This window comes from Cylas formicarius, unplaced genomic scaffold (genome assembly GCF_029955315.1).
Source record: "Cylas formicarius isolate icCylForm1 unplaced genomic scaffold, icCylForm1.1 PGA_scaffold_4__25_contigs__length_36172078, whole genome shotgun sequence".
Classification (NCBI taxonomy): domain Eukaryota; kingdom Metazoa; phylum Arthropoda; class Insecta; order Coleoptera; family Brentidae; genus Cylas; species Cylas formicarius.
Window position 1 is genome coordinate 25,802,874 of NW_026844334.1, and position 16,344 is coordinate 25,819,217.

The window sequence follows — 16,344 nt, forward strand, 5'->3', positions numbered from 1 at the left end:
CGGGAAAACTTTTATATTCCAGCATCCCAGCGTCCTTGTGTATATTTTTCATTTATTGCGCAGATTTCTGAGCGTCCGAGCAACGTTGCCCGATTGATTGTGTATTAAAGTACATATAAATAGATATCGTATTTAGGACACGCTTCTCCTTTTTAACATGACGGTGCACAGCGGGTATAAGGCGATTCATATTTTCGCCATATTTTGGAAAAGACTTTCTTGCGAACTGTTTTATATTTTTATTTTATTATATTTGTTTTGGTAGATTTGTTAGTTTTTAAAGCTCTTTGCTAAACTTAATTTCTTTGTGTAGATGTTTTCTTTAATACGTCGCCCGATTGATTAATTTTAATGCAATATGTTTGCCACAAATATTGCACTTGCATAAAAAGTGAAATCTACACCATTTTTTTACAACTTAATAATTGAAAATGAATACTAATATTAATTTTTCAAAGAATCTTCCACAGGCTACTGTAATACTTTTTACAAAACTTTTGGATTTCCCCTGCGTCGGTTTTTGCAACTTGTTGACGTTTTGCTGTTGGCTTGTTCAGAGCTTGACTGAAACCGGCTCGCATTTTACTCTGTACCTGCTTATATATGAGGGGCATAAACACCGTGACAGGTAGAGACCTAAGTCGCGGTTAATATTTTTAGATTGTTTGTAAGTTTCTATAGACTCCCGGATTTTTCGGTGGCAGAAGAATTGATTACATGCAAGAATTTTAGTTTTGTCAAATAAAATTTTATGACCGGTTTCGTGATTGTGTTCGGCAGCAGCTGCTAAGTTTATTTGTCTTAGCCGTAACCCTCTTTCGTGTTCTTTGTGCCTAGTTGATATTTTTTGTCCGGTTTCTCCAATGTATTCTTTGCCGCATATGCATGGAATGCTGTAAACTTCTGGCATCTCATATGGAATTTTATCTTTGACGGACCGAAGATGTCGAGAGATTTTGGACAAGTGGTATATTCCGGGATATCATCCGTTCGCTTGTTGAACTCCGACTGGAATCCTGCAGACGTTTCGCCAAAATCTCACTTGGCATCTTCAATGCTCGCGCTCCGAAAACAGTTCGAAGTGTTTTCGGAGCGCGAGCATTGAAGATGCCAAGTGATATTTTGGCGAAACGTCTGCAGGATTCCAGTCGGAGTTCAACAAGCGAACGGATGATATCCCGGAATATAATGTCAGCATATATAGATATATATATATATATATATATATATATATATATATATATATATATATATATATATATATATATATATATATATATATATATATATATATATATATATATATATATATATATATATATATATATATATATATATATATATATATATATATGTACAGGGTTTTTCACTTAAAACTCCGCACGCCAATAACTCCAAAACGAAAAGAAATATTTAATTTATGTAAAAAGTAGTCAAAGTGTGTGTCAAGTAGATATTTCCTAAAGTTTAAAAAATTCGACGCCTGCAAAGAGCTGGGCGTCGCGACGCGTCGAAAAATTATTCGATTGCAGAGACTTTGGAAATACGCGCATACAAAAGTACATATTATTTAAAAACTTTTTTGTTATTTACTCAAACTTATTTACTTTACCCGTTTCTAAGTTATACCGATTTAAAGTAAACATTTCTTGATTAATAAAAAATGTGATTAACGCTTATTTGTACAAGTATGCCATGAATGTTAGTTACTATGGCAACCATTGTTATCGCAGTTGTTTTAAGTGCAATTACAAACGTAAGTTGTTATTGCTGTATCAAAAATTTGTCACTTTGTCACAAGAAATATCCAAATTTGTTCGGTTTAAAAAAAACTAAGAATTATTATGTGAAAATGGTGCAATTTAGCAATGAGGAAAAAGTAGACATGTTACTGGTGTTTGGAGAATGCAGATGCAATTGTAGAGAAGCAAAAAGAGTTTACGCACGGCGTTATCCGCATAGAAGAGTCCCCGATGCAAAAACCTTTTCAAGTTTATGTAAAAACTTAAGAGAATATGGCAGCTTCATAAAACCTAAAAGAGATAGGAACAGGACGGCTACAAATGATGAAAATACTGCTGATAATAACCCCAAGATAACCCTATCAGAGATAAAAGAAAATACCGGTGTTACCATAAGTTCTTCGTGGAGAATTCTACATAGAAACTCTTTTCACCCGTACAAAAGTAAACTAGTTCATAAACTAGAACCAGGCGATTATGCTAGAAGAATGTATTTCTTAGCGACATTGTCCGATTTGTATAGCCAAGATGCAAATTTTCTCTCGAAAATTTTATGGAGCGACGAAAGTCGATTTCAAAATAATGGAATCGTTAATAGACACAACTGTCGTTTTTGGTCCGAAAACCATCCTCGTTGGATTACAGAAAGAGGTAACCAACGAATTTTTAGTATCAATGTTTGGTACGGCATATTAAATGGATTCCTTATTGGACCTTACTTTTACGAAGGAACTTTAAATGCAGATCGCTATTTAAGATATCTTCAAACTACACTTCCGGAACTATTAGAAGAAGTGCCTCTTGACACTAGAATGAATATGTGGCTACAGCAGGATGGAGCGCCTGCACATAATGCCCAAATAGTAACGAGGTATTTGAACCGAGAATATCCCAATAGATGGTTTGGTACTAATGGACCGGTAAGGTGGCCGGCGAGGTCCCCGGACATTACACCACCAGATTATTTTCTTTGGGGCTACCTAAAAAACGTTATCTATGAAGAACCTATCGAAGATATGGCTGATCTCATTAACAAAATTAGTGCAGCGTGTGCCGCTATCACAAGAAGGACTCTCCTACAAGTGACCCAAGCTCATCTGTTAAAAGTTTTTGATAGTTGTGTTCGAGCAGATGGACATAATTTTGAAAAAAATTTTTGAAATGTCTTATTATGTAGTTAATTGCAATAATAATTTTGGTTATTAACTTGTAGGTATTTTACTGTTTTTTCATTTATTTATCATGTTATCAGAACTAAATCGATAAAAAATAATAAATAAAATCATACTAAAATAGTTGAAATCTATTGTTTGTAATTGCACTTAAGACAACTGCGATAACAATGCTTGCCATAGTAACTAACATTCATGGCATACTTGTAAAAATAAGCGTTAATCACATGTTTTATTAATCAAGAAATGTTTACTTTAAATCGGTATAACTTAGAAACAGGTAAAGTAAATAAGTTTGAGTAAATAACAAAAAAGTTGTTAAATAATATGTACTTTTGTATGCGCGTGTTTCCAAAGTCTCTGCAATCGAATAATTTTTCGACGCGTCGCGACGCCCAGCTCTTTGCAGGCGTCGAATTTTTTAAACTTTAGGAAATATCTACTTGACCCCACACTTTGAATACTTTTTACATAAATTAAATATTTCTGTTCGTTTTGGACTTATTGGCGTGCGGAGTTTTAAGTGAAAAACCCTGTATATATATATATATATATATATATATATATATATATATATATATATATATATATATATATATATATATATATTGTCTGGGTTGATTAATAATTCAATGCTGAACATATTTTCTAAATAATTTTGTGAATATAATTGCACCAAAATATTTCGAAAATAAATATCATCACCTCTTATGATTGTCTACCAAATATGAAAAAGTTCTCTAGCTCAATAAAACACTAAATTCTTTATAACACAAAAACTTACAACGCTGTCAAGAGTCGAAAAACGTTTTTAAGTCATATGATTATTTTCTCAAGAAACCATTTCATTTTTTAAAATGGAATATCACCCGATCACTCGCTCAATAAAACTCTAAATTCTTTATAACACAAAAACTTACAACGCTATCAAGAGTCGAAACACGTTTTTAAGTCATATGGTTATTTCGTCAAGAACCAATAAGGCCCTTTCATTTTTTGCTAATTTGAGGCATCCAGTATCTTTTACCATTCCCGAGAACCCTGTATATTCTCCACAGATGTATGTCATTCGTTCGGATTCACCATGAATCAAATTTTCTTAAGGTCAAACGACAAAAACAAAAACCTCGTTTATCAGCAATTATCATAGCGTCATCAAAGTGGTTTACATATTGTTCCATTTGTTTAAATAGTGAAAGTTTCCTAACCCGTTGAAAATGGTTTTAAGTAAAACTGTTAGATTTCTCACGAAAGTAAATAAGCAAAAGAATTACCAGGTAAGCAAGAAAATGTATCTCATCTGCTGAATTATATGTATACATAATACAAATAATTCAATGATTTCATTGTATGAATTTCTGACGAATAACCTAACAAAATTACGCCGAGTTCCAAGTTCATTTCGGAAAGCAGTGGCGTAGTCGGTTTCATTATTACATGAAGATTATATATATATATATATATATATATATATATATATATATATATATATATATATATATATATATATATATATATATATATATATATATATATATATATATATATATATATATATATATATATATATATATATATATATATATATATAATTTTATTTATGTAACTCGCTTTATGGTTATTTTGTGTTTTGTTTAATATTTTCATTTATTTGTTATTATTGATTTATAAAATAAAAATAAATCATGTGCAATTGGTGTAATATAAACACATCTTCCAACCACCATCAAAAACACCAATCAGGTAGAAAAATTGGGAAATAATATAAAACACTCTCTTATTATACTTATTTGCTGTAACAAAGAAAAGAATACCCACGACTGCTAGTCTCCCTCTAAATCACATTTGCCTCACACTTCCGTTTAGATCGAGTTCACTGGCAAAAAATTCAAACATCTCTAGATCTAGATGAAAAAATCGTTCAAATTGGGATGGAATAGAAAACACACCATCATCTTACTGTCAGTGTAATTTTTTGTATATTGTTTACTATAAAAAAATCATTTAATAAATAAATGTAATTACAGAAGTTTCTTTCGACGAAAGTAGCGGATTTTCCTGGCGCAAGAACATCGTGGACAGAATCACTGTATTTTACGAAACCGTCTTCATATGGGCCGATACCGGTTTATCGAGTCATGGATAGGCAAGGCAACGTCCTGGTTCCGTCCGAAGATCCCAAATTGCCAAATGCAACGTTACTCAAAATGTACAAAGATATGGTATTATTAAATTCAATGGATAAGGTTTTGTATGAGTCTCAGAGGTATACATGTGGTGTCATATGCTCTGTTCTATGTGTAACATCTTCTACATACCAGACAAGGGAGAATATCTTTCTACATGACAAATTACGGAGAAGAAGCCACCCATATTGGCAGTGCCGCCGCACTCGAGCTTCAAGATGTAGTTTACGGGCAATATCGCGAAGTTGGGGTGTTACTCTGGAGGGGATATACTCTTCAGCAGTTTGTCGATCAATGTTACGGCAACGTTGACGATCCCGGCAGAGGAAAGCAGATGCCTGTTCATTATGGTTCCAAAAAATTGAATTTTGTTACAATATCCAGTCCGCTTTCAACGCAAATGCCTCAAGCTGTTGGCTCTGCTTACGCGTTAAAAGGTATTTTAATTTTTATACAAAAGCACAAATCTCTTCGTCAAATCTGTTACAGAACTGTGTTTTCTTTACCATTTACACCATACCTATATTTAATAGGATTAAATAATAAGAAATAGTAATAGTAATTAGATGTCACTTCAATTGGACGTACGTCAATTAGAGGTATTCTACATCTTAAAATAAAGATAAAGGTTCTTGTAAACTAGGCTCCAAAAATGGTTCGTTTTTCAGATATTGGAATGGTGATTTTTGGTTTGGCTTTAGGTACGAAACAGGTAGTGATCTGTTACTTCGGCGATGGAGCTGCATCTGAAGGAGATGCTCACGCTGCTTTAAATTTTGCTGCAACGCTCGACTGTCCGGTTATATTTTTCTGCAGGAATAACGGGTACGCCATATCCACCCCTGTCAATGAGCAATACAGAGGCGACGGTATCGCCGCCAGGGGGCCTGGGTACGGTATAAACACAATTAGAGTTGACGGGAACGACGTTTTGGCGGTTTACAAGGCTACCGAATTTGCGAAAAACTACGCTAGCGAACAAAATAAACCGGTGTTGATTGAGGCGCTTACATACAGGTTTAAAAAGGATCTTGTTCGAATGGGATTATATTAACTAACTGTTTAAATATCGTAGAGTCGGAGACCACTCGACTTCCGATGACAGTTCGGCTTATAGGTCGCCAACAGAAGTATCGCAGTGGGCGACTAATGACTATCCAACCAAAAAATTGCGATATTATTTGGAAACCAAAAATTTATGGAACGACGAACAAGAAAAAGCTCTGATTGAGGAATCGAGAAAAAATGTGCTGACTGCTTTCAACGCCGGCGAAAAAAAACTGAAACCCAGGTGGACTGAAATGTATGAAGGCGTTTATAAATTTATGCCGCAACACATCAAGTAAGAAACTAGAAAATATATGAATTACGTCGTAAATACTATCGTTTCTAGAAAACAAAAGGCTGATATGGAAGATCATCTTAAAAGATACAAGCAACATTATCCCACAGATGTTTTTGTGAGCTGATTCGTTATGATTATATATTATTTTATAATAAATTAAAAATTGGTTGAGTCAGTTTCTTTCACTAGTTACGCCACTGGTGAAATTTGTTTCATTTAAGTCGTTCGTGCTTACCATCAATGTTCTAGGCTAACATAGCAATATCATAGTAGGAACATTATTTTCTCCTCTTCTTTTTAGTGATATTTCTATTCTGCAAAAATTATTCGCCAAACACCAAAAAAGAATATTATAAAAAAATCTTAAACCAGTCCTTTTTTAAAGCCAAAGGGTTTCCATTGTCGTCTCATCTACAAAAACGGCACACAAATTACGGGGGGTAAACAAATTAATAACTAACCAGAAATACATATTCAATTCCTTGAAGTTAAATTATAAAAGCTCACCCAAGTATAAGAAGGAGTTAAACATTTGACCGCAATCCAATGTTGCCGGCTCTAGTTCGTCGGTTTTTAAGGTAAAACATTCAATGCCCCCTCAAGGGAACGCCATGCTTTTATTTGGATGACCAGAGACCATAGAATAATAGCAAACATGACTTTAGGCGATGTTACCTAAATATACTTGAAATTAACTAACTGAAAGTTATGCGTGACCTCACAAACTGGCGTTAGACTAATGCCTAATGACTAATGATTTTCTGATTTTCGTAAAGATTTGTTTTAATTTACGGAATTATCATTACACTTTACTGAAAATACCTTACATTCCCAATTTAAATATATTTGATAATTACAAGTAAATTTTAAAAAGGCACAAAGTATATCGTTCAGTTTCAACATTTTCTGTGATTTAGTTTCATGATTTCCAAAAATTAAATAAGACAAACGACCCAACGGGGCCGAGGATGGCTCGATTCGTAAGGCGTAAAACCTGCCAACTCGACTTGCCAGAGGTTGTGGATTCGATTCCCACCGGGAGCCACCGGGAGGTGTTGTGTGAGTAAAAGAATTGTTATCGGTAAATTTTCATCGGCAGATGCCGGAAATTTGAGATTAGCCCAATTAAGCGTTTATAAAAAAGCGACCAAACAGCTGACTGAAATTCAACCATTCAAAGTAACCTGTTATGCGAAACCAGGTTACATTTCTATGAAATGTAATGTCCAGAAAGGAATTGGCTTTTGGTTGTTAATGTTTCCATTATCTAAGGCATGGAACATTAATGTGTTATGATAATTTCGAAAAATTTAAATAAATGGATTTTAGGTAAATAATGATAACTAGCGAATTAATCTAGTTTATCACTTAAGACCTCCATTCTTAATTTAATAGGATGACTCTTTCATTGACATACTGGTTGTAAACTAGGACAGGATGAAAATTCAGAATGCCCTAAATGTGATATATTTAATTTCCTTTACGGTATTTATTTGCCCCAAAAATGTTGGTAAATTTTCCAAGTCCTACCATTTTTTTAGGATCTATTTGCTATTGGGATAATATTTCCTGTATTAAACACGCATTTAAGAAGTTTGGGCGCTTCTCATACACTAGTGGGTGTGTTTTCATCTGTTTATTCAGGAGTTCAGGTTTTGTCAGGTCCTGTAGTTGTAAGTCTCTATTAAGTACTTCACTTGAATAGAATATTTTATTTAAATATTTAGGGAGGATGGAGTGACATCAAAGAGAGAAAATCTGTTTTGGTAAAAGTATCACTGATATGTGGACTCTGTTATGCTTTATTGGGTGTCACAGATTCCCTATCATTTATTTTTGCAATAAGGATTGTATTAGGTAATTAAATAATACAAAAATGTGAATTGTTATGTCTAGGAACTCTTTTTCATATGTTGAGGTTGTGTTAAGCACATTCAAAGCATATGCAAGGCTGTGATAGCAGATATCGTACCTATTGAAAATCAGACTGAAGCATTTGGAAAATCGAATGCAGTATCTGCATTAGGTTTTATTCTTGGACCATTTATTGGAGGTCATTTGGCAGAATTTGAAAATGGCTTCATGTATGTGGGTTTGCTTACGATGTTATTGTTTTTCATTAATATAGGTAAGATTTTGAATTGCACACACACATTTTCACAATCGGAATTTTTAATTGGCCTATTTAATCTTTTCCAGGTTTGATATTATGTTTACCAGATGTTTCAAATAAGAAAAATGACAACCACAACACCACAGAAGAGTTAGAAAAAAATCTGTTTACTCAAGTCATACATGAACTAGGAAAATCTGCTGCAGATATGTATACCATTGATTGGAATCAGTTTTATGAGCCATTTTTATTACGTTTTTTATTTGGTTTGTCAGTTTCCACATATTTTACTAACCAGTCTTTGCTACTTAAAGAGACATATCTCCTTACTCAAAAGCAAATAGGCTATGTCATATCTTACTTTAGCACCATTGGTCTTTTTTCCTCCTTCTTTTTGGACAAAATAAATGGGTTATACAAAAGTGGTGATTGTTTGTCAAGGATTTTTCATTTTTTTATTATTCTAGCTCTTTGTATCTTGACAATCTATATTGCTCCTAATTTATATATACTTCTTGTTGCCCTAATACCACTCTCTTTTTCATCTACTGTGTTGCGAGTAGTTACTATGGAATTGATACTAGCAAAAACTTCAGGATTGCATCGAGGGTCATTATCAGGAGCCTCAAACAGTGTTATGTCTATCTCCAGGTTTATCACACCATTACTGAGTGGAATTTTGGCCGATAAGCTTGGAGAACACTCTGTGATTCTTGTGGCTGTAATTCCAGCAATTTTTGGGGTTTTTGTGTCATTAAGATTAAAAGCAATGGCTTTATCTGAAAAAAGGGTTTTGACAAACTAGTTTTGTAAGATGCGTACTGTGATATTTCTTGTTTTGTTAACTTACCCATACATTGAAATACTGTTTGATTATTGTTATAGGGCCTGTCCGTATTTTTTTTGTGTGAATTTATTATTAAATGACTCAAGATTTGGTCTATGTTTTTTAATATTTCCGTCAATAAAAATTGGCAGACAAATTCATCTTCATTTATGTATCACTAAACTAATAGAGATAAGCAAACCTGCCAAGATAAGTCGCCCTTATGCGACATTGATCAAGGATTATGCATGGATGGTTACTAATGCACTCTCCTGGCATCTATAGTTTTGCCATTGCCATTACTGTTACGAAGAAATTCAATGTTCTAATAGTTATGTGGAGAATAACCATTTTTGTTTGTAATAAATCTCATCTTGATACTTTAGGACGAGCCGATTTCGCTCACTGAATCAATTAGCTAATAGACTCCTTGGTTAAAAACGAGATTTTAAATCTTGTGCATGCTCATGTTGAATGGACTTCCTCAAAAATGTTTTCATCGTTGCTTCATAAGTTCCAGTATTATCAGCATAGACAGAGCCTATATATATTTAGTAGCCATATGGTTATTAACCTTCATATTAATTAAAAACAAAACTGTGGTTGTTCATTCCTAGAAAAATGTTTTCGTAAAATTACGCTTTCCGGAACTGTTATTCCTAATGCTTCCTTAAATAAGTATTTGGCGCAACTGGGTGACGACTATTGCCCTTGGGTACATGGCCCAACGAATATTCTCTAAAAATATATGCGGAGAAAAAAAAACGGTCTTTGCTTCCCTCCTATCGAACCTTTTAACAGGATGATCGAAGGTACCTTGCGAAATGTATAATAAATTCCTAAAAAAAGTAACTTTTTTTGTTTCAAAAATACTCCCAACATAAAATATGTAGCAAGTATTGCTGCTGTTATTTTGGATTAATGCAATCAATTTCGCATAGCAAGTTGCTATTAAAGACCCATGTAATTAAAGACAAATCTTGGAATTGAGGGCACATGTACGTCACACACTCGGTTATGCTTTATCGGGAAGCAAGAATCTGCAAACGTGTTAAATTACCATTTATTTATCTCTGTACATTTTAAATTTGACATTAAAATGACAAAGTTTCTAGCTCGTGGCGACCTCTTCAAAAGCTTTTTGTAAAGAAAGGCGTTGCAGGTATTTTTTCATTTACTAAAACGTGAAAATTAAGCCGTACGAATGCAAAAATATTACTTTACACTTCTTTGTTGCCCTAGCGGTACTTCTTCAAAAACTAATTTTTATGAAAATGTTTGTCACTGGTGGCGATGATTACAGATTGACATTTTAGGTAGTTGAGGTACGGGAACAATTGTTCTATTTTTTAGTTTGAATCATGGCTCCACGAAAGGGAAAAGTTCAGAAAGAGGAAGTTCAAGTGTCCTTAGGACCCCAGGTTCGCGAGGGCGAAATCGTTTTCGGCGTAGCACATATTTTTGCTAGTTTCAATGATACATTTGTGCATGTTACTGATCTGTCTGGAAGGGAAACCATTTCTAGAGTGACTGGAGGCATGAAAGTAAAAGCCGACAGAGATGAAGCCTCCCCTTATGCTGCTATGTTAGCTGCTCAAGTAAGTTTGTTTATTAAGGATTGTTGAAAATTTTGTACAGGAAGGAGCTTATTATTGATGTTTTCATGTTATTTAAGTGTCCTTTTATCAAAACGCTGACGATTTTATTGGTCTAGCCCCTCAGTAATTTAAAATAGTGTGCTTTTTATTTACAAAATAATAGCATTTTGCCACCGTCTGAATTTATAAGGTATATAAAATGTTGCAAATAAAGGGGCACTTTGTGTTGTGGACAGTGGATTTATTATTAAAAGAAATCTGAATATGCTTGGAACAAATGAGGGGCAGTATTGCACAGAATAGAGTAAAAGAAAGATTTTGCAAGTTATTATTTTATAAATTTTATCACAACCTACCAAAAACATAGTAATATGTAGACACTTTTCATCACTACTATAATTTTCGATGAATTTCTTTTCCAATCAATAAAATTAAATTTAAAACAGTAAAAATGCTATAATTTCCACTTTAACTATCCTCAGCTGAGAAATACCAGGTGTAAGTTAAGATTGTTAGCTTTTAGCTCCCCAATTTTTTTCTGGGCAGTGAGATAATTAACTAATGCCACTAATAAAATTTGACTAATTGAAGTTCATGTTTTCTCTTATTGAAATAAGTAAAAGTAGCAAAAGTAATAATTAAAGAAGTGTAGCATTGCGTCAATAGACTTAAAATTTTTCTTGTTGAAATTTGAATCTTCAGATTGTTTGAATTTCTTGTATTTGTCCAGAATTAATTGTTTATTATAAGTTTCCATCTTTAAAAAAACAGAAGATTCTGGTCCTATTTGTGAGTACTTGAGAAAGAAAAAGCAGTTCCAAAATATTTGAAACAACATTGACTGGTTTGGTTCTAAAACAGTCCTAGAATTGTGTCAAAATAAACTTAAACGCCAAATTGCTGGTCTCTAAACGGTCCTGTTAACAAAACGTCTTGTCTTTGCAAAGTGACCGCTTCTAGAACACCATTGGCGCAAACCCGAATAAAGCCTTAATAGCTCCAGCGCGTCAAATCTAGTTTCCTTTATTGCAGGATGTAGCTGAAAAGTGCAAATCTTTGGGAATCACAGCACTTCACATTAAATTGAGGGCTACGGGGGGCAACAAAACGAAAACTCCAGGTCCGGGAGCTCAGAGTGCTTTGAGAGCTTTAGCCCGTTCAAATATGAAAATTGGACGTATTGAAGATGTTACTCCGATCCCATCTGACTCGACTCGTAGAAAGGGCGGTCGCAGAGGTCGTAGGTTGTAAGTTACGACTTTGATTTTGTATCTTTGTGTTGAAATAAAAACAATGGCTAAGGTACTATATATTGTTTTCCTGTTATGTGGTAAACCTTTCTACAAGCTCTTACAAAGTTAATATTGACACAAAATTTCACTTAACATAGTTAACCAAAGTACTCTATTTAGTTTTGATTAGAATAAAAACAATTTTAGAAAAATAAAAAAATAATTTTCTAAAATTAACATTAACAAAGTGGAATAAAATTAGGATAAAATAGCAGGTAGAGAATAGTAATATATCCAGACAATTTAACATTTTTGAAAAACTTATAAAAGGCCCAATGAAATTTTTAAAAAATATACAGAGTGTGTTCCATTTATAAATGACTCCTATCTAATTTTTCCAAAAAAATTGAGTACGCCTGTGGGTGCTACGTAAAAATATCTAACATTCTGTTTTTATTATCTCATAGCGTTACAGGGTATTTCAAATACAAAGAGTAGACCAAATCGCAATTTTTTTTGAAGAAAAGCACAGTCAATGTACTTTTTCCCAAGTAATTTTTTGTCTGGAATGAGCTTATGTGAAATGCTTTTAAGAGTTTCATTCATTTTTTGCGCTGCAGTTATATAATTTTTGGGTAATCTTGTTTTGATATCCAAAATTTATCACCTTACTAATTAGAATGCTAAAAATACATGATAAAGAAGGCATGAGCTTAAAGAGATCAAATGGGCATGCTGAGGTCTAAAGCCTCTGGCACAAACTACCGTTTTATGTGAAATTTCTTTTGGGTTCCTTTTATAACTGCGATCCTACCCTAGTTGCATGTATTGTTATATCATTTATTTTCTAAACTGGTTAATGAGCAAAAGAAAACAAATAATTATTATCTGATTTATTAAATTAAATGAATCTCAAAAAGACAAAAAATTAATCATTACAAGATTAAGTTTGGTGTTAAATACAGTTAAAATAAATTACAATATTATTCACCCAGAACCAACAATATTGCCTAATCTTACAAATACCCTCACTTTGTGATCATATTTGTGGGAGGACTCCGAGTCCACAGCCACAGCAGATATAGTAAAACCACAGACCACTTCATCATTCAACGCTGCATCAACTTTTGGAGTTGCAGCCAATTTTATAAATGCTTTGTTGGATTTTCTAAATTTTACCAATCTGAAAAAAGAAATGTAGAGAAAAAACAGAAAGAATTCATTCCCTCATACTTAATATCATCTTCTATATTATGAGGATCTCCACAATCGTCATATTCAGCTGCATCATCCCTTGGCAGCAATATAAAAGAACTCTCTGGCATTGCAATATCGCAGTTCACTTTTTGAATAATTTTTCTGGGTTTGATTGTAATTGAAGGTTGTTTGGATGATAAGCTCAATAGACTGCTGGGTTGGCTCGAAGATAGTGGCAACGAATGAAGAGAGGTCGGTTGTTTCTAAAAAAAAAAGAAAATTTCATTGAATACTTACCAAGAAAATTAGCACAACAGAGCGCACCTGCAAAATAAAAACATGTGTCTTAAATTTTCTATAATACATCAACACACAAAACTTTGCCAATTCTGTAATCCTTAGGGCACTGTGCCAAAAACATATTTTTTTAAGTTTTTAGAAATATTCATCTAAGCCGATAATACAGTCAACAATAAATTTTTAGTACTTATACTACTTGCGTCATGGGTCAGAAAAGAGCTTTTTAAAATTACTGTTAGAGATGAGGTTTGGACCCCTGATATTATTCTTTATATAACCGAATTCTATCAAAATTACGATTTCTTCTGAGCATGAAGCCTAAATTGGGAATTTTATTTACTGCAAAATTATCTTAGGAAGCATCAAGTACATCCTACACCGTCAAAGAAACAATCCTTGTATAGGGTCAACAAAAATTATCTTCGAAACCACAAATTATAGACTTGCGTTAAAATTTTTAAAAATGTAAGTGATCAAAATAAAATACTGAAAATAACTTTCAATTCATATCCATGCCACTAGAGGGTGTTATAGTTATGGAATTAGATATTACAATGGCCATATTCTGTTATCAGCTTTTAATAAAACACTGCTTTAGTAAAATGCATTATTTACCGGACCATAGCTATAATGCCCTAGTGGCATAGATATGAACTTGACAATTTTTTTTACTTTTTTTTTTGGTCACTTGTTATAAAACTGAGTAGTAGTTAGTAAAAAATAAAAAAAAACGTTCATCATAATGAAAGAGCATAAAAAACACCATAGAACAGAACATCATCACTGGCAAACATATAAATTCAAATAATTGCTATTTGTAAGATATGTTAGTTTGGAAAAGCATTAATACTTACTTCTTCCATAGATAAGGTTTGCTCTAAACTTTCTGCAACCTCCTCTGCAGCTTGTTCGCACAGAAGGGCCTGCCCTCCCAAATCCAAGTCCAAAATTTTAATTCTAATTTGATACTGTGTTGGATTTGTAAACTTTAAAATAAGTTCAGAAGTAATACCGGCCCTTAAAGGTTCAATCGTCACTATGCGAATTTCCGGAATGTGGTAACTAAAAACCATTGATTCATTGAGTTGATTATTAATCAACAAATTCTACTTACAAAGCAAATAGCTGAATTCGAAATTTTACCGAATTTGGATTGAACTCTGGCTTGCTGACATTGTGGTCACATCGACGACACCTCAAAGACTGTTTGATAGACAACTGCTTATGAATTGGGAACAACTTGTCGATAGTCTCTGGTTGAGATTCAGGTTGCAATAATCTCTGTTCAATTGTTGTGACTAAAAATAAGTTTTAACTTTTTAATTTTATCCAATAATCACTACAACCTTCTAAAAGATTAACAGGTTTGGTAAAGATATTATCTGGTAAGTCCTCAACTTCAGTTTTGGCTACAGCACTTTCGGGGGGTTTTGGCTGCTTTAACATTGTGTGGGGCACATCAGGCAAACCTAAACGTTTTCTAAGTGCTGATGCTGTGACTCCTGTTCGATCCTATGTAACATAAAAACATGATAAAGACTTAGTAGACCTTTTTGATCGACAATATACTATACCGTGTAACTGACAAATTTTGTTCTATGTTTCCTTTTATCATTTTCCTTTTGTTGTTTACCTGCTGACATCATTTGTTTATATGTATCAAGCAATTCTTGAAGATGATTCGCGTGTACATTTTCACGCACTGGCCATCCTCCAGTTGCTAAAAAAACAATAGTTAATATACTATAACTATAATCAACTAAAATAATACCAGAGGGCTGGTCTGGGATTCCCACATCTCTGGAACTCCACCTGCAGAAGTAACAACACAAGTAATGAGTCTTCTTAATAGGAGATTTCGCATCATCTGGGTTTACAGGTCCCTTGGCAGCGCTCCTTGTAGAAAGATCCTGATGACAGCTGGGGCAAATAAAACAGTTAGCACATCGATTTTTCTTAATCCGGGCTTCGGCCGATGGAATATTTTCTGAACACTTGCCGCAGAAGATTGTATCGACCTAAAATAATTTTATATTAAGTCAAAAATCTTTTACTTTCGATATTATTGTGTACCTCATGACAGAGACAAAAGTGGCAGCGTAACTCGCTGCAATATCTACATAAATATAGACGAGTGATAGGCTTTAAAAGGCCACAAGTACAGGCGTAGAGAACGTATTCTGGACCTGTGATATAAGACATTTTATAGATACTTTTATAATAATAAAATAAAATTAACTACTGAGGTTCTAAAGATTGATCTCATTTAAGTGACACATAACCACAGATCACAGAAGGGAAAACTCTGTCAAACCATGCCACAGACCTTAACTGATGACAGACCGAAGACATCCTACAAGATGAATAGGATAGTTGTTGGGGACCGAGGATGGCTCGGTCGTTAAGCCGTTAGATCTGCCAACTTGACTTGTCGGAGGTTGTGGGTTCCATTCCCACCGGGAGCCTTGCGTGTATTTGTGTGTCCGATTTTAATGACTGGCAAACATTGCCTAATTTACTCGTCGATATATGGAATAATCTGGGCAGAGGTCTAAGTAAAGACGCGAGCTCATTGTATAATAGAAAAAAAAGGATAGTTGCTAATATTATTTTCAATTAAAATCATTGTTCTA

At 33.7% G+C, this 16,344-nt stretch overlaps 4 protein-coding genes across 9 annotated transcripts; 3 read left to right on the plus strand and 1 right to left on the minus strand.

Annotated features, from left to right (window-relative positions):
* Positions 1-3,991: 3,991 nt before the first annotated feature.
* On the plus strand, positions 3,992-6,618 carry LOC132700654 (2-oxoisovalerate dehydrogenase subunit alpha, mitochondrial). Of its 3 annotated transcripts, none has more exons than XM_060668119.1 (6): positions 3,992-4,191; positions 4,942-5,180; positions 5,236-5,537; positions 5,769-6,117; positions 6,176-6,442; positions 6,494-6,618. In XM_060668119.1, exons 1-6 carry the CDS (start codon positions 4,132-4,134, stop codon positions 6,567-6,569), a joined length of 1,293 nt encoding a protein of 430 aa, XP_060524102.1. In that variant the 5' UTR covers positions 3,992-4,131; the 3' UTR covers positions 6,570-6,618. The 3 variants fall into 3 exon arrangements, with proteins under 3 accessions (XP_060524102.1, XP_060524103.1, XP_060524105.1); XM_060668120.1 differs by having other exon boundaries at positions 5,802-6,117; XM_060668122.1 differs by having other exon boundaries at positions 4,942-5,123.
* Positions 6,619-7,144: 526 nt separating this feature from the next.
* Positions 7,145-9,411, plus strand: LOC132700774 (major facilitator superfamily domain-containing protein 9-like). Of its 4 annotated transcripts, none has more exons than XM_060668301.1 (6): positions 7,145-7,717; positions 7,841-7,930; positions 7,987-8,118; positions 8,173-8,302; positions 8,364-8,573; positions 8,645-9,411. In XM_060668301.1, the coding sequence occupies exons 2-6, from the start codon at positions 7,883-7,885 to the stop codon at positions 9,361-9,363; spliced, it is 1,239 nt and encodes a 412-aa protein (XP_060524284.1). In that variant the 5' UTR covers positions 7,145-7,717; positions 7,841-7,882; the 3' UTR covers positions 9,364-9,411. The 4 variants fall into 4 exon arrangements, with proteins under 4 accessions (XP_060524284.1, XP_060524282.1, XP_060524281.1 ...); XM_060668299.1 differs by having other exon boundaries at positions 7,146-7,774; XM_060668298.1 differs by having other exon boundaries at positions 7,146-7,717; positions 7,775-7,930.
* Positions 9,412-10,417: 1,006 nt separating this feature from the next.
* Positions 10,418-12,287, plus strand: LOC132700775 (small ribosomal subunit protein uS11A). The gene is made up of 3 exons (XM_060668302.1): positions 10,418-10,546; positions 10,738-10,982; positions 12,015-12,287. Exons 2-3 carry the CDS (start codon positions 10,746-10,748, stop codon positions 12,231-12,233), a joined length of 456 nt encoding a protein of 151 aa, XP_060524285.1. The 5' UTR covers positions 10,418-10,546; positions 10,738-10,745; the 3' UTR covers positions 12,234-12,287.
* Positions 12,288-12,299: 12 nt separating this feature from the next.
* On the minus strand, positions 12,300-15,999 carry LOC132700772 (dynactin subunit 4). Its single transcript, XM_060668297.1, has 8 exons — positions 15,785-15,999; positions 15,483-15,729; positions 15,286-15,431; positions 15,058-15,223; positions 14,826-15,009; positions 14,566-14,773; positions 13,448-13,674; positions 12,300-13,397 (listed from the first exon to the last, which is right to left on the minus strand). The coding sequence occupies exons 1-8, from the start codon at positions 15,911-15,913 to the stop codon at positions 13,202-13,204; spliced, it is 1,503 nt and encodes a 500-aa protein (XP_060524280.1). The 5' UTR covers positions 15,914-15,999; the 3' UTR covers positions 12,300-13,201.
* Positions 16,000-16,344: the final 345 nt, after the last annotated feature.

Coding starts and splice junctions, on each gene's coding strand:
- LOC132700654 (XM_060668119.1), top strand. CDS start 4,132: ATGGTTTTAAGTAAAACTGTTAGATTTCTCACGAAAGTAAATAAGCAA. Junction 4,192..4,941: donor ATAAGCAAAAGAATTACCAG/GTAAGCAAGAAA, acceptor ATGTAATTACAG/AAGTTTCTTTCGACGAAAGT. Junction 5,538..5,768: donor CTCTGCTTACGCGTTAAAAG/GTATTTTAATTT, acceptor TTCGTTTTTCAG/ATATTGGAATGGTGATTTTT.
- LOC132700774 (XM_060668301.1), top strand. CDS start 7,883: ATGAAAATTCAGAATGCCCTAAATGTGATATATTTAATTTCCTTTACG. Junction 7,931..7,986: donor TATATTTAATTTCCTTTACG/GTATTTATTTGC, acceptor CCATTTTTTTAG/GATCTATTTGCTATTGGGAT. Junction 8,119..8,172: donor TTTTGTCAGGTCCTGTAGTT/GTAAGTCTCTAT, acceptor TTAAATATTTAG/GGAGGATGGAGTGACATCAA.
- LOC132700775 (XM_060668302.1), top strand. CDS start 10,746: ATGGCTCCACGAAAGGGAAAAGTTCAGAAAGAGGAAGTTCAAGTGTCC. Junction 10,983..12,014: donor CTGCTATGTTAGCTGCTCAA/GTAAGTTTGTTT, acceptor CCTTTATTGCAG/GATGTAGCTGAAAAGTGCAA.
- LOC132700772 (XM_060668297.1), bottom strand. CDS start 15,913: ATGTCTTATATCACAGGTCCAGAATACGTTCTCTACGCCTGTACTTGT. Junction 15,224..15,285: donor CAAAATTTGTCAGTTACACG/GTATAGTATATT, acceptor TATGTTACATAG/GATCGAACAGGAGTCACAGC. Junction 13,398..13,447: donor AATATAGAAGATGATATTAA/GTATGAGGGAAT, acceptor TTCTTTTTTCAG/ATTGGTAAAATTTAGAAAAT.